The sequence below is a fragment of the Cherax quadricarinatus genome, unplaced genomic scaffold (genome assembly GCF_038502225.1).
Source record: "Cherax quadricarinatus isolate ZL_2023a unplaced genomic scaffold, ASM3850222v1 Contig29, whole genome shotgun sequence".
NCBI lineage: Eukaryota > Metazoa > Arthropoda > Malacostraca > Decapoda > Parastacidae > Cherax > Cherax quadricarinatus.
In genome coordinates, this window is record NW_027195055.1 from 415531 (window position 1) to 443465 (window position 27935).

At 43.0% G+C, this 27935-nt stretch overlaps 1 protein-coding gene across 14 annotated transcripts in view; it reads left to right on the forward strand.

Annotated features, from left to right (window-relative positions):
- LOC128698833 (abl interactor 2) overlaps nt 1-27935 on the forward strand; it is a 201492-nt gene that overhangs the window by 71326 nt on the left and 102231 nt on the right. For 9 of the 14 annotated variants that reach the window (XR_011391029.1, XM_070079843.1, XM_070079845.1 and 6 more), the window contains 2 exons: nt 10933-11200; nt 26668-26757. Coding sequence is in view for 13 of the 14 variants with exons in the window: in XM_070079843.1 (XP_069935944.1) it covers nt 10933-11200; nt 26668-26757 (358 nt within the window). In the remaining variant the exon portion in view is untranslated. Of the gene's footprint in view, nt 1-10932; nt 11201-15219; nt 15262-26667; nt 26758-27935 lie in introns of all 14 variants that reach the window. The other 5 variants (XM_070079851.1, XM_070079852.1, XM_070079853.1 and 2 more) reach the window with 2 other exon arrangements.

A 27935-nucleotide genomic window follows, 5' to 3' on the forward strand; every position in this document is an offset into this window, starting at 1 on the left:
AGACAGGCTTACTCTGTTGATGTGTTCCAATGCTACTGGTGATTGCAAAGTGAAGCCTTTATTAGTGTATCACTCTGAAACTCCCAGACCGTTCAGGCAAAAGAATGTCCTCAAGGCTAATTTGTGTGTGCTGTGGAGGGCAAACAGTAAGGCTTGGGTCATTAGGGACTTTTTCTATGACTTGTTACACCATGCATTTGCCACCAATGTGAAAGATTACCTAACTGAAAAGAAATTAGAACTTAAGTGCCTGCTGGTGTTAGACAATGCCCCTGGTCATCCTACAGACGTGGCAGAGCGACTTTATGGGGACATGAAATTCATTAAGGTGAAGTTTTTGCCTCCTAATACCACTCCTCTCCTGCAGCCCATGGACCAGCAGGTTATTGCAAACTTCAAAAAACTGTACACAAAAGCTCTGTTTGAAAGGTGCTTTGTAGTGACCTCAGAAACTCAACTGACTCTAAGAGACTTTTGGAGAGATCACTTTAATATCCTCAATTGTGTAAACCTTATAGGTAAGGCTTGGGAGGGAGTGACTAAGAGGACCTTGAACTCTGCTTGGAAGAAACTGTGGCCAGAATGTGTAGACAAAAGGGATTTTGAAGGGTTTGAGGCTAACCCTGAGAATCCTATGCCAGTTGAGGAATCCATTATGGCATTGGGAAAGTCCTTGGGGTTGGAGGTTAGTGGGGATGATGTGGAAGAGTTGGTGGAGGAGGACAATGAAGAACTAACCACTGATGAGCTGATAGATCAACTTCAACAGCAAGAGGCCAGACCTGAGGAAACTGGTTCGAAGGAGGGGAGAGAGAAATTGAAGAAATTGCCTACTACAAAGATTAAGGAAATCTGTGCAATGTGGCTGAAAGTGCAAACCTTTAAGGATGAAAATCACCCTCACACAGCTATTGCAAGCCGTGCTGGTGACTATTACAGTGACAATGTTGTGAAACACTTTAGGGAAGTCATAAAGGAACGAGAGGTACAGGCCGCTATGGACAGATATGTTGTACGACAGAACTCCAGTGACTCTGAAGCTGATCCTAGTGGCATTAAAAGAAGAAGGGAAGTAACCCCAGAAAAGGACTTGACACCTCAAGTCTTAATGGAAGGGGATTCCCCTTCTAAACACTAACACTCTCTCCTCCTCCCATCCCATCAATCATCACCAGATCTTCAATAAAAGTAAGTGTCATGTAATTGTGCATGCCTTTTTCAGTTTGTGTGTATTAAAATTAATATTTCATGTGGTAAAAATGTTTTTTTTCATAATTGGGGTGTCTTGCACGGATTAATTTGATTTCCATTATTTCTTATGGGGAAAATTCATTCGCATAACGATAATTTCGCATAACAATGAGCTCTCTTGCACGGATTAATATCGCTATGCAGGGGTCCACTGTACTATCATACCACAGTCAGCTGTTGCTGGACCAGTCAGCTGTTGCTGGATCAGTCAGCTGCTGCTGCTCCACGATCAGCTGTTGCTGGACCTGTCAGCTGTTGCTGGATCAGTCAGCTGCTGCTGCACCACGATCAGCTGTTGCTGGACCAGTCGGCTGTTGCTGGATCAGTCAGCTGCTGCTTCACCACGATCAGCTGTTGCTGGACCAGTCAGCTGTTGCTGGATCAGTCAGCTGCTGCTGCACCATGATCAGCTGTTGCTGGATCAGTCAGCTGCTGCTGCATCACGATCAGCTGTTGCTGGACCAGTCAGCTGTTGCTGGATCGGTCAGCTGCTGCTGCACCACGATCAGCTGTTGCTGGACCAGTCAGCTGTTGCTGGATCAGTCAGCTGCTGCTGCACCACGATCAGCTGTTGCTGGACCAGTCAGCTGTTGCTGGATCAGACAGCTGCTGCTGCACCACAATCAGCTGTTGCTGGACCAGTCAGCTGTTGCTGGATCAGTCAGCTGCTGCTACACCACGATCAGCTGTTGCTGGACCAGTCAGCTGTTGCTGGACCAGTCAGCTGTTGCTGGACCAGTCAGCTGTTGCTGGACCAGTCAGCTGTTGCTGGACCAGTCAGCTGTTGCTGGATCACGGTCAGCTGCTGCTGGATCACGGTCAGCTGCTGCTGGATCACGGTCAGCTGCTGCTGCACCACGGTCAGCTGCTGTTGCACCACCATCAGCTGTTTCTGAATATGACTCGTCCCGAATCTGTCCCAAACCTGTCCGTCCAGCCTGAACGCCTGCCTTGCTGTTATTGTTTACAAGCCAGGGTGGCTGGTTGCATGCATACATTCGATACATTTTGTATTATTCCATTATTTATAGTGCTTGTAACTGCTAAATAAGCCACCATGGGCCCAAAGAAAGCTTCTAGTGCCAACCCTGTGGTAAAAAGAGGCGATAAATACTATCGTACCACAGTCAGCTGCTGCTGCACCACGGTCAGCTGTTATTGGACCAGTCAGCTGTTGCTGCACCACGGTCAGCTGTTATTGTACCAGTCAGCTGATGCTGCACCACGGTCAGCTGTTATTGGACCAGTCAGCTGTTGCTGCACCACAGCTGCTGCTGCACCATGGTCAGCTGTTGCTGCACCACAGCTGCTGCTGCACCATGGTCAGCTGTTGCTGCACCACAGCTGCTGCTGCACCATGGTCAGCTGTTGCTGCACCACAGCTGCTGCTGCACCATGGTCAGCTGTTGCTGCACCATAGCTGCTGCTGCACCATGGTCAGCTGTTGCTGCACCACAGTCAGCTGTTGTTGCTGCACCACCATCAGCTGTATTACTCGAAGATGTGGAGAGAGTGTTGTTGGTGTGGCTTAACGTGAAACAATTACCGAGAAACGATTAACCCCGGAGGGTTTGCCCCCCAGGATATCCCAAGAAAGTCGGTGCATCATCGAGGACTGTCTAACTTATTTCCATTGTGGTCCTTAATCTTGTCCCCCAGGATGCTACCCACAACAGTCAACTAACACCCAGGTGAACAGGAAAAAATGCCTGGAACTATTGCTCATATTGGTGAGGTTAGTGGGGAGGATGTGGAAGAGTTGGTGGAGGAGGACAGTGAAGAACTAACCACTGATGAGCTGCTAGATCATTTTCAACAGCAAGAGGCCAGACCTGAGGAAACTGCTTCGGAGGAGGGGAGAGAGAAACTGAGGAAGTTGCCTACTTCAAAGATTAAGGAAATGTGTGCAATGTGGCTTAAAGTGCAAACCTTTATGGATGAAAATCACCCTCACACAGCTATTGCAAGCCGTGCTGGTGACTATTACACTGACAATGTTGTGAAACACTTTAGGAAAGTGATTAAGGAATGACAGGTACAGGCCTCTCTGGACAGATATGTTGTGCGACAGAGGTCCAATGACTCTCAAGCTGGTCCTAGTGGCATTAAAAGAAGAAAGGAAGTAACCCCAGAAAAGGACTTGACACCCCAAGTCCTAATGGAAGGGGATTCCCCTTCTAAACACTAAGACCATCCACACTCCCCCTCCTTCCATCCCATCAGTCATCACCAGATCTTCAATAAAGGTAAGTGTCATGTAACTGTGCATGTCTTCTTCAGTTTGTGTGTATTAAAATTAATATTTCATGTGGTAAATTTTTTTTTTCATACTTTTGGGTGTCATGCACGGATTAATTTGATTTCCATTATTTCTTATGGGGAAAATTAATTCACATAACGATAATTTCACATAACATTGAGCTCTCAGGAACAGATTAATAGCGCTATGCGAGGGTCCACTGTATAGACGGGGTTGTAAAAGAAGTAAATGCTAGGGTGTTCAGGAGAGGGGTGGGATTAAATTATGGGGAATTAAATACACAATGGGAATTGACACAGTTGCTTTTTGCTGATGATACTGTGCTTATGGGAGATTCTGAAGAAAAATTGCTAAGGTTAGTGAATGAGTTTTGGAGTGTGTGTAAAGGTAGAAAGTTGAAAGTGAACATAGAAAAGAGTAAGGTGATGATGGTATCAAATGATTTAGATAAAGAAAAATTGGATATTAAATTGGGGAGGAGGAGTATGGAAGAAGTGAACGTTTTCAGATACTTGAGAGTTGACGTGTCAGCGGATGAATTTATGAAGGATGAGGTTAATCATAGAATTGATGAAGGAAAAAAGGTGAGTGGTGCGTTGAGGTATATGTGGAGACAAAAAATGTTATCTATGGAGGCAAGGAAGGGAATGTATGAAAGTATAGTAGTACCAACACTCTTATATGGGTGTGAAGCTTGGGTTGTGAAGGCAGCAGCGAGGAGGCGGTTGGAGGCAGTGGAGATGTCCTGTCTAAGGGCAATGTGTGGTGTAAATATTATGCAGAAAATTCGGAGTGTGGAAATTAGGAGAAGGTGTGGAGGGCTGAAGAGGGGTTGTTGAGGTGGTTTAGTCATTTAGAGAGAATGGATCAAAGTAGAATGACATGGAGAGTGTATAAATCTGTAGGGGAAGGAAGGCGGGGTAGGGGTCATCCTCGAAAAGGTTGGAAGGAAGGGGTAACAGAGGCTTTTTGGGCGAGGGGCTTGGACTTCCAGCAGGCGTGCATGAGCGTGTTCGATAGGAGTGAATGGAGACGAATGGTATTTGGGACCTGACGATCTGTTGGAGTGTGAGCAGGTTAATATTTAGTGAAGGGATTCAGGGAAACCGGTTATTTTTGTATTGCCGAACTTGAATCCTGGAAATGGGAAGTACAGTGCCTGCACTCTAAAGGAGGGGTTCAGGATATTAGCAGTTTGGATGGATATGTTGTGTATCTTTATACGTATATGCTTCTAAACTGTTGTGTTCTGAGCACCTCTGATTATGTTTGAGTTAGGTGAAAGTGTTGAATGATGATGAAAGTATTTTCTTTTTGGGGATTTTCTTTCTTTTTGGGTCACTCTGCCTTGGTGGGAGATGGCTGACTTGTTAAAAAAAAAAATAATAATAATAATTAATAAAATATAATCACTCTGGAGCGCTTGAAATACTTACGTATTTCGTGTAGGTTTGGTAGCCGACATTTAAAGCACTCTAGAGCAATTATTATTATTATTATTATTACTATTATTATTATTATTATTATTATAATTATCACCATTGACATAACTTGTTCACTGGGTTTAATAATTTCTTAAGCTGCCACGAGAGAGAGAGAATGTAAACATAAATGAACACACCGGTTACCTCCTTTACTGTGAACTTCTCTTCTACTTCTTCCATTTTCCTCTCCTCTTCCAAGTGCTGCTGCACTTGTGTTGTGCATCCCATAGTACAAGATAGTTATAAGTGCAGCAGCACTTGGAAGAGGAAAGAGAGGAAAATGGAAGAAGTACAAAAGAAGTTCACAGTAAAGGAATTAGCTGGTGTGTTCGTCTGTGTGTTTACATTCTGTGTCTCTCGTTTCAGCTTAATTAAGAAATGATTAAACTCGGTGAACAAGGTATGTTGATGGTAATAATAATAACTAATAATAACAATCGTTCTGGAGTGCTTTAGATGTCAGCTACCAAACCTATGTGAAATATGTATGACATTTAAAGTGCCCTAAAGTGATTATTAATTATATTTTATTATTTATTATATTTTAATTTTTTCTTAATTAAGCTGCCACGAGAGACACTGAGAATGTTAACACACACAGACGAACACACCAGCTAACCCCTTTACTGTGAACTTCTTTTGTACTTCTTCCCGTTTCCTCTCTTTCCTCTTCCAAGTGCTGCTGCACTTCTACCTTGTACTATGGGGTGCACAATAAAGTACAAATTTATTGACAAAATATGTAGTCTTGGAGATTGCTTGATACTGAGACCCATCACTAATCCCTTTACAGTGAACTTCTTTTGTACTTCTTCCATTTTCCTTTTCCAAGTGCTGCTGCACTTCTGTCCTGTACTATGGGGTACACAGTAAAGTGCAAATTTGTACACATATGTAGTCTTTAATTGTTTAGGTGGTTCGAACATGTAGAGAGGATGGAACAAAATAGAATGACTTCGAGAGTGTATAAATCTGTAGTTGAGGGAAGGCGGGGTAGGGGTCGGCCTAGGAGAAGTTGGAGGGAGGGGGTAAAGGAGGTTTTGTGTGCAAGGGGCTTGGACTTCCAGCAAGCATGCGCAAGCATATTTGATAGGAGTGAATGGAGACAAATTGTTTTTAGAACTTGACGTGTTGTTGGAGTGTGAGCAGGGTAACATTTATGAAGGGAGTCAGGGAAACTGGCAGGCTGGACTTGAGTCCTGCAGATGGGAAGTACAGTGTCTGCACTCTGAAGGAGGGGTGTTAATGTTACAGTTTTATAACTGTAGTGTAAGCACGCCTCTGGTAAGACAGTAATGGAGTGAATGATGATGAAAGTTTTTCTTTTTCGGGCCATCCTGCCTTGGTGGGAGACAGCCGGTGTGTAATAAAAAAAAAGTAGTCTTGGAGGCTTTAAAAGCTAGTGTACTGAGTGGCTGTGAGAAGGAGATTGAGATGCTTGATGCTGTGCTGCTCGTTTCCACGACCCAAGTTCTCGTATGGCATATAATACTGACTCATCAGAGAACCTGTTGTAACTCCGAGTTGTCGGTAAGCGAGTACGTCGGTAAGTGAGGAGAGGCTGTATATGCTTGTAAGTGCATGTATAGTGTGACCTAAGTGTAAGTAGAAGTAGCAAGATGTACCTGAAACCTTGGATGTTTGTGAGAGAGATAAAAGACACCAGTGAGGAGGTGGCTCCTCTTACAGTTCCACACACAGACAACACTGTTAACATTTATGGGCCAAGACTCGACAATCTCTGACCAGCAGATCTCGGAAATATTGCCAAAACAAAGGCAGAATTTTTCAAGAGGAAGCTAAATTATGTCCTGGTCCAAGTGCCAGATCAACCTATGTGAAGGCTTGTGAGCTGCTAGCAGCAATAGCTTGGTTGATAAAGTAGTCATCAAACAAGAGTGGAGGAACCCTCTAAACTGATCAATGGCATGTTCCTATGTCCCAAAGAATAAACAGAACTTTACAGTAATCTAACTAACCAAACCTTGTCTAGGCTCACCTAATTTAACCTGATCTAAATAGCATACTTAGAGAATACCCTATATATTACTTAAAAAAATCTGTGATCCACTTATGATGTTTTAAGTTTACTTGCTAATTATATCTGAAAACATTTTTGTTATGATGTATTTTGGCATATCATTCATCTATCTGTGTTTTAATTTACCATCAAAAAGCTGTTATTTCACTTCAGATCGTGTCAAAGTTGAGACCATTTTCAGGTATACTGGCACCCACAACAATTGGGTAATACATATGTGCAGCACCTGCTGACTGCCAGGTGTTTAACCTGTAAATGGTCCAAGCAGATCTACATTCACATGTGTAGTGCTCCAAAAGTAGATCTACGTTTTTTTTTACATATTTTCAAATATAACAAAAAAAAAGTGGATCAAAGTTTTTTTACACATTTTCAAATGTAAAAAAAAAGAAGATCTACTTTTTTTACATACTTCCAAATATTGAAAAAATGTATATATACGTTTGGACTGTTTACGGGTTAAGCAGGGACACAAGTGTAAGGTAACATGCTGAACATCCTAATTTCTGTAGTCTTCTTCCTCTTAGTTTATAATTAAAATTGGTCTGTAATGTTTCCAATTGTTTTTGTGAAGTGCTAAATGATCCATGTGAACATTCAGTGCAAGGAATGATGGAGGCTTGATCCTCCAGCTGTGTGAATCATTCAGTGCTAGGAATGATGGAGGCTTGATCCTCCATCTGTGTGGATCATTCAGTGCTAGGAATGGTGGAGGCTTGATCCTCTTTCCATGTGGATCATTCAGTGCTAGAAATGATGGAGGCTTGATCCTCCAGCTGTGTGAATCATTCAGTGCTAGGAATGATGGAGGCTTGATCCTCCATCTGTGTGGATCATTCAGTGCTAGGAATGGTGAAGGCTTGATCCTCTTTCCATGTGGATTATTCAGTGCTAGAAATGATGGAGACTTGATCCTCCATCTGTGTGGATCAATCAGTGCTAGAAATGATGGAGACTTGATCCTCCATCTGTGTGGATCATTCAGTGCTAGGAATGGTGGAGGCTTGATCCTCTATCCATGTGGATCATTCAGTGCTAGGAATAATGAAGGCTTGCTCCTCCATCCATGTGGATCATTCAGTACCAGGAATGGTGGAGGCTTGATAATGAATTATGTAAGTGTATGACTGATGTTCTACACTTACACCCAGGTTTCTTATACCAAGAACAGTTGGTGATGCACTCAGGTCATACATTGAGGTCTGTGGTTCGGTTCCTGGTATGGGTGGAAACAATGATCATGTTTCCTTAAGACCGTGGCTGTCCCTGCTCAGCTAGCAGTAGATGGGTACCTGGGTGTTAGTTACCTTACACCTGTTGTCCTTGTTCGCTTAGCAGTAAGTAGGTACCTGGGTGTTAGTCGACTGGTGTGGGTTGCATTCTGGGGACAAAATTAACGTAAGTTGCTAGAAATGGTCTGCATAACCATGGGTTTTCTATATAATATGTCATTGATTTTAGCTAGGTCTGTATAGGTTGTATCATGTACTTGTAGATACAAAGATTATTATTATTACAGCCTCTCCTCACTTAACGACGGAGTTCCATTCCTGAGACCACATCGTTATACAAATTTGTTGCTAAGTGAGGAGCATTCTATAATGGTAGTGAGTTTGTGTCATCCATCTTTGATATTGTTTTAATGTCACCTTTGCACCATTTATAACATTTCTGGTATGTTTTTAAATGTTTATGCAGTAGTGTACTGTATACTGAAACAGAATAGTGGAAATCAGTTCTAATATACACTATTTAGGTATGAATCCTGGTCAGAGAGCCCGTCGTAAGTCCCCGGACTTACGATGGGTGATGACAGCTGACAACAGGTGTGTGGTGTACTGACAGATTCTTCACCTCCTCCCTCACCCACGTACTTGCCACAGTTACATTCCTAGAGACCTCTCACTTGCAAATTCATAGATATTACAGATTTCTGTCTATATATGTGTTTCAGATATGGGCTTATTTTGTGTTTGAGTTTTGAATAGTTTCAGATATGGGCATTGGTAAATGAGTACGTCGCTAAGTGAGGAGAGGCTGTATATTATTATTATACTGTATAAGAAACAACTAGTGTGGTGCAGCAGCAGATAGTTGTGAATTTACTGATCGTAGAGGTTACTTAAGTACAGACAGGCCCCACTTATGCAGCAGGTTAGGTTCTGGGCTGCTGCTGTAAAGTAAAACATAGCATTTTTTTACTTTCAAATGCATAAAAACCTGATAACATGTCTACACTATCATATATTAAGTGAGCAACAGAGCCAGGCTTAAAAAATGCATGTACAATTCACACATTAATTACACCTACCATCCGACTTACGACCAAGTTCGGTTCCGAGAAACTGGTTGTAAGTTGAAATGGTCATAAGTCGAACTTTACTACTGAATATCAACATCACATTTTTGTAATGACTTTATTTTATTGTTTTATTTTGGTATTTCATGTTTTACTTTACTTTTTATGCTGTTAGTACTGTATTTTATACTGTAAGGTTTAGGATAAACACTGTGTACAACACAAATAGTTGTTTATTTCCCAGAAATTTGGCATAAAAAACACGGTCGTAAGTCGAGTGATCGTAAGTCGAGCAGGTCGTAAGTCGGATGGTAGGTGTACTTTAAAATGTTGCTTATAATGAGTGGTGAATATATTTATTGTAGGAAGTCTGAATAAATGAAAAGGGTGTAATTGAAAACCACTGCATTAGTGAAATGTTGAAAAGTGAAGCACTGTATAGCAGGGCCTTCCTGTGTTATTTAAGAGCATTTTTGGTAATACACTTTACCACTTTGAAATTATCATTCAGAAAGTGACATTTAACACTGCACTTGAACTAAGTTACATTACTCTTTCAGTAAATATCTTTACTTCACTTAACAGTCCTCTCTTCAAGGGTAAAGGCAAGTGTTGTGATACTGACTGACTCTTCATCCAAAGAATAAGAGCTACCTCACCCTTTCCTCGTATGAAACCTGATTATTTCCTGTTGTGTAGGTGTTATATGACCACTCGGGTTAGCACTGCTTCACAAATATAGTGATGAATCTCCCAAGAGTTCTTACATGTGAGGTGCAGCAGTTGTGTGATGTACAGCAGTTGTGTGATGTACAGCAGTTGTGTGAGGTACAGCAGTTGTGTGAGGTACAGCAGTTGTGTGAGGTACAGCAGTTGTGTGAGGTGCAGCAGTTGTGTGAGGTGCAGCAGTTGTGTGAGGTACAGCAGTTGTGTGAGGTGCAGCAGTTGTGTGGGGTGAAGCACACTGGTACCTGATAATATTTATTGAAGTAGTAGTTCTTTCTCTCTCTCTCTCTCTCTCTTTCTCTTCCTTGTTTCTTTTAGTTCTTCTGTCCCTCTGCCATCCTTCTTTTCATTCTTCTTTCCCTCTTCCATCTTTCTTTTAGTTCTTCTCTCCCTCTTCCATCTTTTTTTTCTTCCTTGTCCTCCTCCAACTCCAGTTTTGCCTCCTCCTTATGCTCCTTTTTCCTCCTCCTCAAACAAACCATACCACAGGTGGGGCTTGTACCTGAGGTCAGAGAGTCGTAAAACTCCGGACTGGTCCAGGCAGGTCAAAATCACCAATAGGTAACTTTGACCTGCTTAGCATGGGCCAGTAGGCTTGCTGCAGTGCTTGATCTGGAGTTTTACGACACTCTGACTGTGGGTTCAAGCCCCACCCATGGTATGGTTTGTTTGCAATCGTGTCACTACGATTTTATGAATCCTCCTCATTTTCTTTTTGTGTTATTTTCTTGCATTGCTTTCTTTATATTCTCTTCCTTCTCCTCATCCTACAGTCTTTGTGTTATGTCAGTGTAGTTTGTGTTGTAGGGTCCCAGTAACTATTCTCCTCTTGCTCCAGTCTTTGTGTTACTACAGTGCTTGTGTGTTGCAGGTTCCCAGTAACTACGCTCCAAACTACCCCATTGGTCACCCTCGTCGCAATGATCGTTCTAGCGGCTACAGCACTCTTCCCCACCAGTCAGCTGCCCATGTTGCTCCCATCACCCATAATGGTAGTGGCAGCCCTGCCCCGCCTCCCCAGGTGGGAACAGTGCACCCTATGACCCATGTTGCACCCCAGGGGTCTTACACCCCACCTCCACCCCCGCCTCACATGCAGGAGCCACCACAGTATGCCTCCCACTCCATGGGCATGCCACGTAAGTTGATTTCTTTGCTACGTTCCATTTTGTTAGTTTCTCTTAGCTCAGCCTTCTAAGGGAAGACAAGGTACCATCATGCTAGTGATGGTTCTTTATCTAAGATGCATAAGGTATCCTGCTAGTGATGGTTCTTTATCTAAGATGCATAAGGTATTCTGCTAGTGATGGTTCTTTATCTAAGATACATAAGGTATCCTGCTAGTGATATTCTTTATCTAAGATACATAAAATATCCTCACTTACACTTCACATTAACATAAGTTCTGTCTGAGTTTACTGCTGTGATGATAATAGTAATAATAATAGTGATAATAATTGACTTTGCTTGTGTATGATGTATTTAGTGTTGATACCATGCCAGTGTTGCAGGTTTCTCCCTCTCTCAGTAAGTGTTTTTGTTGCCTATCCTGGTGACAGATGTGTGGTGTACTGACAGCTGGTGACAGATGTGTGGTGTACTGACAGCTGGTGACAGATGTGTGGTGTACTGACAGCTGGTGACAAGTGTGTGGTGTACTGACAGCTGGTGACAGATGTGTGGTGTACTGACAGCTGGTGACAAGTGTGTGGTGTACTGACAGCTGGTGACAGATGTATGGTGTACTGACAGCTGGTGACAAATGTGTGGTGTACTGACAGCTGGTGACAGATGTGTGGTGTACTGACAGCTGGTGACAAATGTGTGGTGTACTGACAGCTGGTGACAGATGTGTGGTGTACTGACAGCTGGTGACAGATGTGTGGTGTACTGACAGCTGGTGACAAGTGTGTGGTGTACTGACAGCTGGTGACAGATGTATGGTGTACTGACAGCTGGTGACAAATGTGTGGTGTACTGACAGCTGGTGACAGATGTGTGGTGTACTGACAGCTGGTGACAAGTGTGTGGTGTACTGACAGCTGGTGACAGGTGTGTGGTGTGCTGACAGCTGGTGACAAGTGTGTGGTGTACTTGTCAAGTGGGTTTTCGATAACGTGGATGGGGTAAGAATACTCACGTAGGCTGGTAGTACGTATAATATAACGGAAAGTATGGGAAAGCACCAACAGCCGACCTGCCTCTCTCTGCTCTCTATCTTCGACTGACCCACAGTGCCTACGGGTGAGGGTGTTTGAAATCCTGCTATGGTCAGCAGCAATATGAATAACAGTGATTCACACAGATGGTTGGTAGTGAGTCATCTACTGGTACACTGGTTACTGGTAAATGTTTACTAGGAACTGGTACTACTACTGAGATACTGACACCTGGTGACATGTGTGGTGTACTGACAGCTGATGACAAGTGTGTGGTGTACTGACAGCTGATGACAAGTGTGTGGTGTACTGACAGCTGGTGACATGTGTGGTGTACTGACAGCTGGTGACAGATGTGTGGTGTACTGATAGCTGGTAACAAGTGTGTGGTGTACTGACAGCTGATGACAAGTGTGTGGTGTACTGACAGCTGGTGACATGTGTGGTGTACTGACAGCTGGTGACAGATGTGTGGTGTACTGATAGCTGGTAACAAGTGTGTGGTGTACTGACAGCTGGTGACAATACACAAATAACCCGCACATAGAAGAGAGGAGCTTAGCACGACGTTTCGGTCTGACTTGGACAATTAGCAGTCACAGTGTGACTTTGTAAATGGTCCAAGTCGGACCGAAACGTCGTCGTAAGCTCCTCTTTTCTATGTGCGGGTTATTTGTGTATTGTTCCAGTCACGGTATTGTGCCTTTTTTTGTTATTTAGCTGGTGACAAGTGTGTGTGTGGTGTGCTGACAGCTGATGACAAGTGTGTGGTGTACTGACAGCTGGTGACAGATGTGTGGTGTACTGACAGCTGGTGACAAGTGTGTGTGGTGTGCTGACAGATGCTTCAGCTACACCCTCACCCACATATTTGCCCCAGTTTCATTCCTAGAGATCTCTCACTTGCAAATTCATAGATATTGCAGATTTCTGTCTATACAGTGGACCCCCGCATAACGATCACCTCCGAATGCGACCAATTATGTAAGTGTATTTATGTAAGTGCGTTTGTACGTGTATGTTTGGGGGTCTGAAATGGACTAATCTACTTCACAATATTCCTTATGGGAACAAATTTGGTCAGTACTGGCACCTGAACATACTTCTGGATTGAAAAAATATCGTTAACCGGGGGTCCACTGTATATATGTTTCAGATATGGGCTCATTTTGTGTTTGAGTTTTGAATAGTTCACTAAAATCCTGAAAATTAAGACCGCCATAAATATGAGAATGTTCAACACAGTGGTACCTCGAGTTACGAACTTAATTCGTTCCAGAAGGCTGTTCGAATGCCGATACCGAACAAATTTGTTCCCATAAGGAATAATGTATATTAGATTAATCCATTTCAGACCACCAAAAGTGCACTTACAAAAGCACTTAAACAAATACACTTACATAATTGTTCGAGTTGGGAGCTGTTTGAAACTTGAGGCACCACTATTTCTCAACTTTCTTTTTGCAGTTCTGTTCTGTTTAAAATTATCTGTAGGAAAATAATTGAATATAATTTTATGGTGTTGAAAACTTCAACACTGCTCAGGAAGCTGTAGTTTACTGTTGCTGATGTTTGTAATAATAATGAGCAAATGATGTTATTTTGCAACTCACACTTTATAAGAGGGTATTGTTATCTTAAAATGGACTCTTTATAATAAGGTAGTTTTTTTTTTCAACAAACTGGCCATATCCCAACAAGGCAGGGTGACCTAAAACAAAAAACGAAAGTTTCTCTCTTAAATTTAGTAATGTATACAGGAGAAGGGGTAACTATCCCCTTGCTCCCGGCATTTTAGTCACCTCTTGTGACACACATGACTTATGGAGGAAGAATTCTGTTCCACTTTCCCATGGAGAAATAAAGTGATGACATTTCTCTAAGAAAACTTTGAGGACTCCTCGAGTCTCCTCATAAATGAGGCCAGAAATATGTTTTACGCCTCCTTGTTGAATCATACAATGAATGGCAGGCTTAGTAATGCCCTGGATGTTATCACAGAACTCTGTGATGACACTTGGCACTGCCTCTTCCCTTGCCATGGCCAGTCATGACTGCTTAGTATGTGTGAACAGTACGAAAAATTGGTTGGAAATGAATAAATTAATGTTCAGTACTTTATTTGCTATCTTGTAACATTATTCTGATTGATCAAACACAGGGACAGTGTTTTATTGCAGGTTTACTACACTTAAAACTTGCTTGTTAAGAGCTACTTTGATGTTGGTGAAGGATCGGTCAATTGCTGGAGGCTGCATTGATGTTGAAGGACTGGTTTCTTGCTGGGGATTACATTGATGTTGGTGAAGGACTGGTTTCTTGCTGGGGATTACATTGATGTTGGTGAAGGACTGGTTTCTTGCTGGGGATTACATTGATGTTGGTGAAGGACTGGTTTCTTGCTGGGGATTACATTGATGTTGGTGAAGGACTGGTTTCTTGCTGGGGATTACATTGATGTTGGTGAAGGACTGGTTTCTTGCTTGGGATTACATTGATATTGGTGAAGGACTGGTTTCTTGCTGGGGATTACATTGATGTTAGTGAAGGGCTGGTTTCTTGCTGGTTGTTCTTTCTGATGAACGTCTGTATGAATCACTTTATAGTGCTGTGTATAGAGACGACAGTGTTAAGCAACAGCAAGCATAAGTAACAGTAATCTAGTGTCTTGGAGGACCCAATCAATGTTAAGTCACTGGCTTCTGAATAGCCAGCAGTGAACGAGTTGAACAATGTAGGTTAGAACAATGTAAGCTGGAGCAATGTTATCTGGATCATTGTTAGCTGGAATAATGTTAGTTGAATCAGTGTTAGCTTGAACAATGTGAGTTGGAACAACATAAGTGAGGGAGGTATTAAATTGCTACAAGTGAGAATCTGTGAGGATGGTGTAAGTGTGTGGACTCCATGATGAAGCTTATTTATTATGCAGTATTACATGTGGTCTTGTACAAACTCTACCACTTGTACTGGCTACATATCTTTCTCTCCCTTTCTAGGTATCTATGCCAATCTTCCTTGTGTTCATCCATACTATATCTGTGAGTAAGATAACTCTCACTCATACATAATACTACTACTGAAGATTTATTCCTTGTATAATAGAATTGTGCATTTGTTAACTTACTGGATTTGTTAACATGTGAATTTGTTAACATTTTGAATTTGATGATGTCTTGGATTTCTTAACATCTGATTTTCTTAACATCTTGGATTTGTTAGCATTAACACTGCTAAATTCAAGGAATCATGATGCTGTTAACTATCCATGAATAATATAGCAAAAGTTAGCATTGATATCCTGGCATAGTTATCCTGGCTTTCTAATGTTGAACTATCTAACTAATCTTCATTGATATCCTGGCTTAATTATCCTAGCTTATATTGAACTATCTAACTAATCTTCATTGATATCCTGGATAGTTATCCAGATATCAGATGTTGTGAAGGTAGTGTTTACCAAGTTTCAGGTGTTGATTGAAGCTTACTGTTGGTGATGTGTATACCTGGAGTATACCTGGAGTGTACCTGGAGAGGGTTTTGGGGGTCAACGTCCCTGCAGCCCGGTCTGAGTGTCTGGTGTTTTCTTGCTACCTTCCCTTAGCTTTGTTATTTCTTCTTTTCATTGACTGTTACTTGTTTCTTACTTTAATGATCATTCCATCTTGCAGTGTGTGTGTGTGTGTGTGTGTGTGTGTGTGTACTCACCAAATTGTGGTTGCAGGGGTTGAGACTCAGCTCCTGGCCCTGCCTTTTCACTAACCACTACTGGGTCCTCTCTCTCCGTGCTCCATGAGCTTTATCATACCTTGTCTTAAAAAAACTATGTATGGTTCCTGCCTCCACTACATCACTTGCCAGACTATTCCACTTCCTAACAACTCTTTGGCTGAAGAAATATGTATTTCCTAGCATCCCTTTGGCTCATCTGAGTCTTCAACTTCCAGTTGTGACCCCTTGTTTTTGTGTCCCATCTCTGGAACATCCTGTCTCTGTCTGCCTTGTCTATTCCACGCAGTATTTTGTATGTCGTTATCATGTCACCCCTGACCCTCCTGTCCTCCAGTGTCGTCAGACCAATTTCCCTTAACCTTTCTTCGTAGGACATTCCCCTTAACTCTGGAACCAGCCTTATTGCAAACCTTTGCACTTTCTCTAATTTCTTGACATGCTTGACCAGGTGTGGGTTCCAAACTGGTGCTGCGTACTCCAGTATGGGCCTGACATACACAATGTATAGAGTTTTGAACTATTCATGTGGGTATGTATGTGTGTGTGTACTCACCTAGTTGTACTCACCTAGTTGAGGTTGCGGGGGTCGAGTCCGAGCTCCTGGCCCCGCCTCTTCACTGATCGCTACTAGGTCACTCTCCCTGAGCCGTGAGCTTTATCATACCTCTGCTTAAAGCTATGTATGGATCCTGCCTCCACTACATTGCTTCCCAAACTATTCCACTTACTGACTACTCTGTGGCTGAAGAAATACTTCCTAACATCCCTGTGATTCATCTGTGTCTTCAGCTTCCAACTGTGTCCCCTTGTTACTGTGTCCAATCTCTGGAACATCCTGTCTTTGTCCACCTTGTCAATTCCTCTCAGTATTTTGTATGTCGTTATCATGTCCCCCCTATCTCTCCTGTCCTCCAGTGTCGTCAGGTTGATTTCCCTTAACCTCTCCTCGTAGGACATACCTCTTAGCTCTGGGACTAGTCTTGTTGCAAACCTTTGCACTTTCTCTAGTTTCTTCATGTGCTTGGCTAGGTGTGGGTTCCAAACTGGTGCCGCATACTCCAATATGGGCCTAACGTACACGGTGTACAGGGTCCTGAATGATTCCTTATTAAGATGTCGGAATGCTGTTCTGAGGTTTGCTAGGCGCCCATATGCTGCAGCAGTTATTTGGTTGATGTGCGCTTCAGGAGATGTGCCTGGTGTTATACTCACCCCAAGATCTTTTTCCTTGAGTGAGGTTTGTAGTCTCTGACCCCCTAGACTGTACTCCGTCTGCGGCCTTCTTTGCCCTTCCCCAATCTTCATGACTTTGCACTTGGTGGGATTGAACTCCAGGAGCCAATTGCTGGACCAGGTCTGCAGCCTGTCCAGATCCCTTTGTAGTTCTGCCTGGTCTTCGATCGAGTGAATTCTTCTCATCAACTTCACGTCATCTGCAAACAGGGACACCTCAGAGTCTATTCCTTCCATCATGTCGTTCACAAATACCAGAAACAGCACTGGTCCTAGGACTGACCCCTGCGGGACCCCGCTGGTCACAGGTGCCCACTCTGACACCTCGCCACGTACCATGACTCGCTGCTGTCTTCCTGACAAGTATTCCCTGATCCATTGTAGTGCCTTCCCTGTTATTCCTGCTTGGTCCTCCAGTTTTTGCACCAATCTCTTGTGTGGAACTGTGTCAAACGCCTTCTTGCAGTCCAAGAAAATGCAATCCACCCACCCCTCTCTCTCTTGTCTTACTGCTGTCACCATGTCATAGAACTCCAGTAGGTTTGTGACACAGGATTTCCCGTCCCTGAAACCATGTTGGCTGCTGTTGATGAGATCGTTCCTTTCTAGGTGTTCCACCACTCTTCTCCTGATAATCTTCTCCATGATTTTGCATACTATACATGTCAGTGACACTGGTCTGTAGTTTAATGCTTCATGTCTGTCTCCTTTTTTAAAGATTGGGACTACATTTGCTGTCTTCCATGCCTCAGGCAATCTCCCTGTTTCGATAGATGTATTGAATATTGTTGTTAGGGGTACACATAGCGCCTCTGCTCCCTCTCTCAATACCCATGGGGAGATGTTACCTGGCCCCATTGCCTTTGAGGTATCTAGCTCACTCAGAAGCCTCTTCACTTCTTCCTCGGTTGTGTGCACTGTGTCCAGCACTTGGTGGTGTGCCCCACCTCTCTGTCTTTCTGGAGTCCCTTCTGTCTCCTCTGTGAACACTTCTTTGAATCTCTTGTTGAGTTCTTCACATACATCACGGTCATTTCTTGTTGTCTCTCCTCCTTCCTTCCTTAGCCTGATTACCTGGTCCTTGACTGTTGTTTTCCTCCTGATGTGGCTGTACAACAGTTTCGGGTCAGATTTGGCTTTCGCTGCTATGTCATTTTCATATTGTCTTTGGGCCTCCCTTCTTATCTGTGCATATTCGTTTCTGGCTCTACGACTGTTCTCCTTATTCTCCTGGGTCCTTTGCCTTCTATATTTCTTCCATTCCCTAGCACACTTGGTTTTTGCCTCCCTGCACCTTTGGGTAAACCATGGGCTCATCCTGGCTTTTTCATTATTCCTGTTACCCTTGGGTACAAACCTCTCCTCAGCCTCCTTGCATTTTGTTGCTACATATTCCATCATCTCATTAACTGGCTTCCTTGCCAGTTCTCTGTCCCACTGAACCCCGTTCAGGTAGTTCCTCATTCCTGTGTAGTCTCCTTTCTTGTAGTTTGGCTTCATTCGTCCTGGCCTTCCTGCTTCTCCCTCCGCTTGTAGCTCTACTGTGTATTCGAAGCTTAAAACCACATGGTCACTGGCCCCAAGGGGTCTTTCATATGTGATGTCCTCGATATCTGCACTACTCAAGGTGAATACTAAGTCCAGCCTTGCTGGTTCATCCTCTCCTCTCTCTCTTGTAGTGTCCCTTACGTGTTGGCACATGAAGTTTTCCAGTACCACCTCCATCATCTTAGCCCTCCATGTATCTTGGCCCCCATGTGGGTCCAAGTTCTCCCAATCGATCTCCTTGTGGTTAAAGTCACCCATGATCAGGAGCTTTGCCCTGCATGCATGAGCTCTTCTGGCCACTCTAGCCAGTGTGTCAACCATCGCTCTATTGCTCTCGTCGTACTCTTGCCTTGGCCTCCTGCTGTTCTGTGGTGGGTTATACATCACTGCTATTACCACCTTGGGACCTCCAGAGTGAAGTGTTCCCGCTATGTAATCACTTTCTTCTCCGCTGTCTCCTTTCTCCAGCTCATCAAAATTCCAGCGATTTTTGATCAGCAACGCCACTCCTCCACCCCCCCTGTTCCCTCTGTCTTTCCTCAGGATTTGGTATCCCGTTGGAAAGATGGCATCTGTTATCATACCTGTAAGCTTGGTTTCTGTGAGAGCTATGATGTCAGGTGATGCTTCTTTGTGTGTGTGTGTGTGTGTGTGTGTGTGTGTGTGTGTGTGTTCTCACTCACCTAGTTGAGGTTGCGGGGGTCGAGTCCGAGCTCCTGGCCCCCGCCTCTTCACTGATCGCTACTAGGTCACTCTCCCTGAGCCGTGAGCTTTATCATACCTCTGCTTAAAGCTATGTATGGATCCTGCCTCCACTACATCGCTCCCAAACTATTCCACTTACTGACTACTCTGTGGCTGAAGAAATACTTCCTAACATCCCTGTGATTCATCTGTGTCTTCAGCTTCCAACTGTGTCCCCTTGTTACTGTGTCCAATCTCTGGAACATCCTGTCTTTGTCCACCTTGTCAATTCCTCTCAGTATTTTGTATGTCGTTATCATGTCCCCCCTATCTCTCCTGTCCTCTAGTGTCGTCAGGTTGATTTCCCTTAACCTCTCCTTGTAGGACATACCTCTTAGCTCTGGGACTAGTCTTGTTGCAAACCTTTGCACTTTCTCTAGTTTCTTCACGTGCTTGGCTAGGTGTGGGTTCCAAACTGGTGCCGCATACTCCAATATGGGCCTAACGTACATGGTGTACAGGGTCCTGAATGATTCCTTATTAAGATGTCGGAATGCGGTTCTGAGGTTTGCTAGGCGCCCATATGCTGCAGCAGTTATTTGGTTGATGTGCGCTTCAGGAGATGTGCCTGGTGTTATACTCACCCCAAGATCTTTTTCCTTGAGTGAGGTTTGTAGTCTCTGACCCCCTAGACTGTACTCCGTCTGCGGCCTTCTTTGCCCTTCCCCAATCTTCATGACTTTGCTCTTGGTGGGATATGTATGTGTGTGTGTGTGTGTGTGTGTGTGTGTGTGTGTGTGTGTGTGTGTGCTCACCTAGTTGTACTCACCTAGTTGAGGTTGCAGGGGTCAAGTCCAAGCTCCTGGCCCCGCCTCTTCACTGGTCACTCTCCCTGAACCGTGAGCTTTATCATACCTCTGCTTAAAGCTATGTATGGATCCCGCCTCCACTACATCGCTTCCCAAACTATTCCACTTCCTGACTACTCTGTGACTGAAGAAATTCTTCCTAACATCCCTGTGATTCATCTGTGTCTTCAACTTCCAACTGTGTCCCCTTGTTGCTGTGTCCCATCTCTGGAACATTCTGTCTTTGTCCACCTTGTCAATCCCTATCAGTATTTTGTACGTCGTTATCATGTCCCCCCTATCTCTCCTGTGTGTGTGTGTGTGTTTGTGTGTGTGTGTGTGTGTGTGTGTTTGTGTGTAGTGGTGGTGTGTGTGTGTGTGTGGGGAGGTGTGTGTGTGTGTGTGTGTGTGTGTGTGTGTGTGTGTGTGTGTGTGTGTGTGTGTGTGTGTGTGTGTGTGTGTGTATGTGTGTTTGGGTGGGTGGTGTGTGGGATGTGTGTGTGTGTGTGTACTCACCTAGTACTCGCCTGGTTGAGGTTGCAGGGGTCGAGTCCTAGCTCCTGGCCCCGCCTCTTCACTGGAGTTTACCTGGAGAGAGTTCCGGGGGTCAAATCCCCCCCGCGGCCCGGTCTGTGACCAGGCCTCCTGGTGGATCAGAGCCTGATCAACCAGGCTGTTACTGCTGGCTGCACGCAATCCAACGTATGAGCCACAGCCCGGCTGGTCAGGTACCGACTTTAGGTGCTTGTCCAGTGCCTGCTTGAAGACAGCCAGGGGTCTATTGGTAATCCCCCTTATGTATGCTGGAAGGCAGTTGAACAGTCTCGGGCCCCTGACACTTATTGTATTGTCTCTTAGCGTGCTAGTGACACCCCTGCTTTTCATTGGGGGGATGTTGCATTGTCTGCTGAGTCTTGCTTTCGTTGTGAGTGATTTTCATGTGCAAGTTCGATACTAGTCCCTCTAGGATTTTCCAGGTGTTTATAATCATGTATCTCTCCCGTCTGCATTCCAGGGAGTACAGGTTCAGGAACTTCAATTGCTCCCAGTAATTGAATTGTTTTATCTTCGTTATGTGGGCCGTGAAGGTTCTCTGTACATTTTCTAGGTCAGCAATTTCACCTGCCTTGAAAGGTGCTGTTAGTGTGCAGCAATATTCCAGCCTAGATAGAATAAGCGACTTGAGGAGTGTCATCATGGGCTTGGCATCCCTAGTTTTGAAGGTTCTCATTATCCATCCTGTCATTTTTCTAGCATATGCAATTGATACAATGTTATGGTCCTTGAAGGTGAGATCCTCCGACATTGATCACTTCCAGGTCTTTGACGTTGGTTTTTCGTTCTATTTTGTGGCCGGAATTTGTTATATACTCTGATGAAGTTTTAATTTCCTCATGTTTACCATATTGGTGTAATTGAAATTTCTCATCGTTGAACTTCATATTGTTTTCTGCAGCCCACTGAAAGATTTGGTTGGTGTCCGCTTGGAGCCTTGCAGTGTCTGCAATGGAAGACACTGTCATGCAGATTCGGGTGTCATCTGCAAAGGAAGACACGGTGCTGTGGCTGACATCTTTGTCTATGTCAGATATGAGGATGAGAAACAAGATGAGCGCGAGTACTGTGCCTTGTGGAACAGAGCTTTTTATCGTAGCCGCCTCAGACTTTACTCTGTTGACGACTACTCTTTGTGTTCTGCTTGTGAGGAAATTATAGATCCATCTACCAACTTTTCCTGTTATTCCTTTAGCACGCATTTTGTGCGCTATTACACCATGGTCACACTTGTCGAAGGCTTTTACAAAGTCTGTATATATTACATCTGCATTCTTTTTGTCTTCTAGTGCATCTAGGACCTAGCCGTAGTGATCCAGTAGTTGAGACAGGAGCGACCTGCTCTAAACCCATGTTGCTCTGGGCTGTATAATTGATGGGTATCTAGATGGGTGGCAATCTTGCTTCTTAGGACCCTTTCAAAGATTTTTATGATATGGGATGTTAGTGCTATCGGTCTGTAGTTCTATGCTATTGCTTTACTGCCCCCTTCGTGGAGTGGGGCTATGTCTGTTTTTTTTAGTAACTGTGGGACGACCCCCGTGTCCATGCTCCCTCTCCCTAACATAATTGTAGATGCGTGGAACAGTCTTCCCAGTGGGGTGATAGAGGCTAGGACCTTGGGTAGCTTTAAGAAGAGATTGGAAAAATATATTAGTGGGAGGGGCTGGGTTTGATTGGTGTGATTGAGAATGGGAGTTATTTCTTGGGTAGCTTTAGGGAGAGGTTGTTTTGATAAGGACCTGCCTCGCATGGGCCAGTAGGCCTTCTGCAGTGTTCCTCCATTCTTATGTTCTTATAGGATGGTATAAGCTCGTGATAGGGGCTTCTTGCAGTTCTTGATGAACACGGAGTTCCATGAGTCTGGCCCTGGGGCCCTGGTTGTTACTAGGTCACTCTCCCTGAGCCGTGAGCTTTATCATACCTCTGCTTAAAGCTATGTATGGATCCTGCCTCCACTATATCGCTTCCCAAACTATTCCACTTCCTGACTACTCTGTGGCTGAAGAAATACTTCCTAACATCCCTGTGATTCATCTGTGTCTTCAACTTCCAACTGTGTCCTCTTGTTGCTGTGTCCCATCTCTGGAACATCCTGTCTTTGTCCACCTTGTCAGTTCCTCTCTGTATTTTGTATGTCATTATCATGTCCCCCCTAATCTCTCCTGTCCTCCAGTGTCATCAGGTAGATTTCCCTTAACCTCTCCACATAGGGTGTACCCCTTAGTTCTGGGACTAGTCTTGTTGCAAGCCTTTGCAGTTTCTCTAGTTTCTTTACGTGCTTGGCTAGGTGTGGGTTCCAAACTGGTGCCGCATACTCCAATATGGGCCTAATGTACACGGTGTACAGGGTCCTGAACGATTCCTTATTAAGATGTCAGAATGCTGTTCTGAGATTTGCTAGGTGCCCATATGCTGCAGCAGTTATTTGGTTGATGTGCACTTCAGGAGATGTGCCTGGTGCTATACTCACCCCAAGATCTTTTTCCTTGAGTGAGGTTTGTAGTCTGTGTGTGGGTGTGAGTGTGGGTGTGGGTGTGGGTGTGGGTGTGGATGTAGTGTGGGTGTGGTGTGGTGTGGTGTGGTGTGGTGTGTGGTTGTGTGTGTGTGTGTGTGTGTGGTGTGGGTTGGTGAGTGGTGTGGGTTGGTGGGTGGTGTGGGTGTGGGTGGGGTGGGTGGGTGTATGGTGTTGGTGTGGGTGGGGTGGGTGGGTGGGGTGGGTGGGTGTATGGTGTGGGTGTGTGTGGGTGTGTATGGGGTGGGTGGGTGGTGTGGGTGTGTATGGGGTGGGTGTTTGGTGTGGGTGGGGTGGGTGGTGTGTGTGTGTGTGAGCGGGAGGTGTGGGTGGTGTGAGAGAGAGAGAGAGAGAGAGAGTGAGAGATAGTGTGTGTTATTTTGTGAAGGATGCTTGTGGTAGGTGTAAGTGTGTTAAGTATGAGTGCCATAACTCTAGGATGTTTATGGATGGTGTAAGTGTGTTAAGTATGAGTGCCATAACTCTAGGATGTTTATGGATGGTGTAAGTGTGTTAAGTATGAGTATGATAACTAGGATGTTTATGGATGGTGTAAGTGTGTTAAGTATGAGTGTCATAACTCTAGGATGTTTATGGATGGTGTAAGTGTGTTAAGTATGAGTATGATAACTCTAGGATGTTTATGGATGGTCTAAGTGTGTTAAGTATGAGTGTCATAACTCTAGGATGTTTATGGATGGTGTAAGTGTGTTAAGTATGAGTGCCATAACTCTAGGATGTTTATGGATGGTGTAAGTGTGTTAAGTATGAGTGTCATAACTCTAGGATGTTTATGGATGGTGTAAGTGTGTTAAGTATGAGTGCCATAACTCTAGGATGTTTATGGATGGTGTAAGTGTGTTAAGTATGAGTATGATAACTCTAGGATGTTTATGGATGGTGTAAGTGTGTTAAGTATGAGTATGATAACTAGGATGTTTATGGATGGTGTAAGTGTGTTAAGTATGAGTGTCATAACTCTAGGATGTTTATGGATGGTGTAAGTGTGTTAAGTATGAGTGCCATAACTCTAGGATGTTTATGGATGGTGTAAGTGTGTTAAGTATGAGTGTCATAACTCTAGGATGTTTATGGATGGTGTAAGTGTGTTAAGTATGAGTATGATAACTAGGATGTTTATGGATGGTGTAAGTGTGTTAAGTATGAGTATGATAACTAGGATGTTTATGGATGGTGTAAGTGTGTTAAGTATGAGTGTCATAACTATAGGATGTTTATGGATGGTGTAAGTGTGTTAAGTATGAGTATGATAACTCTAGGATGTTTATGGATGGTGTAAGTGTGTTAAGTATGAGTGTCATAGCTCTAGGATGTTTATGGATGGTGTAAGTGTGTTAAGTATGAGTGCCATAACTCTAGGATGTTTATGGATGGTGTAAGTGTGTTAAGTATGAGTGTCATAACTCTAGGATGTTTATGGATGGTGTAAGTGTGTTAAGTATGAGTATGATAACTAGGATGTTTATGGATGGTGTAAGTGTGTTAAGTATGAGTGTCATAACTCTAGGATGTTTATGGATGGTGTAAGTGTGTTAAGTATGAGTATGATAACTCTAGGATGTTTATGGATGGTCTAAGTGTGTTAAGTATGAGTGTCATAACTCTAGGATGTTTATGGATGGTGTAAGTGTGTTAAGTATGAGTGCCATAACTCTAGGATGTTTATGGATGGTGTAAGTGTGTTAAGTATGAGTGCCATAACTCTAGGATGTTTATGGATGGTGTAAGTTTGTTAAGTATGAGTGTCATAACTCTAGGATGTTTATGGATGGTGTAAGTGTGTTAAGTATGAGTATGATAACTCTAGGATGTTTATGGATGGTGTAAGTGTGTTAAGTATGAGTGTCATAACTCTAGGATGTTTATGGATGGTGTAAGTGTGTTAAGTATGAGTGTCATAACTCTAGGATGTTTATGGATGGTGTAAGTGTGTTAAGTATGAGTGCCATAACTCTAGGATGTTTATGGATGGTGTAAGTGTGTTAAGTATGAGTGTCATAACTCTAGGATGTTTATGGATGGTGTAAGTGTGTTAAGTATGAGTGTCATAGCTCTAGGATGTTTATGGATGGTGTAAGTGTGTTAAGTATGAGTGTCATAACTCTAGGATGTTTATGGATGGTCTAAGTGTGTTAAGTATGAGTGTCATAACTCTAGGATGTTTATGGATGGTGTAAGTGTGTTAAGTATGAGTGTCATAACTCTAGGATGTTTATGGATGGTCTAAGTGTGTTAAGTATAAGTGTCATAACTCTAGGATGTTTATGGATGGTCTAAGTGTGTTAAGTATGAGTGTCATAACTCTAGGATGTTTATGGATGGTCTAAGTGTGTTAAGTATGAGTGTCATAACTCTAGGATGTTTATGGATGGTGTAAGTGTGTTAAGTATAGGTGTCATCACCCTTGGTTTAGGATGCTTGTAGATGGTTGTGGGTCATTTCATCAGTAATATTAGGTTGTGAGTCATCTCTTCTTCTCAGCTGATGACGTCATACGTTTTACTTTACAGTTTTCTTATTTACATTAGTAACAAGGAACAATTTTGTCCTTAAATTCCTTGTTCTCTTGTTTGTTGATAAAGAAATGTTTGGATATTGTTGTGTGACTACTGAGTGGTTCTGTCAGCTGGTAACTGTGGGTCAGTCATCTGTTGAGGTTAAGAGAGCCACTACAGCATATGCTGTCTTGAGCCAGACATAAAAATTTGTTAACAAATATTTTCATGTTTTGAACCACCTTTGTATAATGCATAAAGTTGAACCACCTTTTATGATATATAAACATGAACCACTTTTTATGATGCATAAACTTGGGCAATATTATGTGCTAACAATTTTTGAAACAAATATGAACAGTGTTTTATTTATTGTACATGTAAATTTTGTGTTTTAATATTGTATTTAGATTTTTTACTTATTTTCAGCAGTTACAGATTCTATTTTTAACTTTATATGTAGAGATTATGTATTAGGTATTTCACATTTGATTGCAACTTTATGTATTAGTTGTGATGACTGAACATTGTAGAGGTGAGTGTCATAATCAAGCAGTTTGCATTAGAATTGTGTGTACCACAACTCAAACCTCTCTTCTTGGTTTATTTTTAAGTGGAAATGTTTTCATGTGGGTCTTACTATTTTCTCAGACATAAATTAACAGCAACAACAAGAGCAGCAGCAGTAGGATTTTCTATGTTATAAGGTTGCAAAACAAACTTGTGTTTCCTAATTTAAGTTAGTCACTAGTTATTAGATGTGCCAGTTGAGAGGGATAACTTCTTATTGCATCTTCCCACTCGCATGCTCACCAGGCTATCCTACCCTGATACGACCTGCCATGACCTTGCCAAAGAACCTCACTAACAAGAGCCTGTCGAACAAGGCCAACGAGCCAGTTTTAGGTGACTAGTCCAATAACTCTGATGCCAGCTAGGCTCGGATAATGCTTGTTTTGAAACGCATGTTTCTTAGTTTGACACGGTAGTGTTTATGGTCTTGAAGTGTAGGACACCAGTGTTGTGTAACACCACTGTAGTGTATTGTAATGCCAGTGTTATGTGATATAATAATATTAGTATGTGAATGTGTAGGCTCCTCTTCATCTTTAATATGACTATGTAATAGTGTTGAGTGTATGCTGTAATCTTTCTCTAATACTTGCTAGAGTGCTCTATCAAGAGAAGTGGTTTTGAATAGTTCTTTTGTGGAGGGTAAGATTTTCTCTTCCCATAACCCAGTTCTTGACTCGGGTATTGTTAGTGTAAGCTGCATAAGTTAATACATCTGCACTTACAAGCATCCACACTTACAGACGTCCACATTTACTAACATCCACAGTTTTTTTTTTTTTTTTTTTATTCGCCGGTATTCTCCCGGCCCGGGTCTTTTTCAAGTAGTGGTGACCCGGCCTTGGCTCCCTATCTGGGGAGTTTTAAATAGAACACCTAGAAAGCAGTTAATATTTTACAAATGAGAGTTACAGTAGGAATATGCATGCAACATTACAACTTGTGCACAGGTGTTGTTTGTAAGTGTGTTACTTGAGACTTGTGGAAGTTAGAGACCTCATATACACAGGACAAGACTGGTAATCGTGTACACTGAACAAGACTGGTAATCTTGTACACCAAACAAGACTGGTAATCTTTTACACTGAACAAGACTGGTAATCTTGTGCACTGAACAAGACTGGCAATCTTGTACACTGAGCAAGACTGGTAATCTTGTACACTGAACAAGACTGGTAATCTTGTACACTGAACAAGACTGGTAATCTTGTACACTGAACAAGACTGGTAATCTTGTACACTGAACAAGACTGGTAATCTTGTACACTGAACAAGACTGGTAATCTTGTACACTGAACAAGACTGGTAATCTTGTACACTGAACAAGACTGGTAATCTTGTACACTGAACAAGACTTCATGTAACTTCATGTGTGTGTTTCAGTAAGTCTTTCATACACTACATGTTTCAGTAAGTGCTTCATACACTACATGTTTCAGTAAGTGCTTCATACACTACATGTTTCATTAAGTGCTTCATACACTACATGTTTCATTAAGTGCTTCATACAC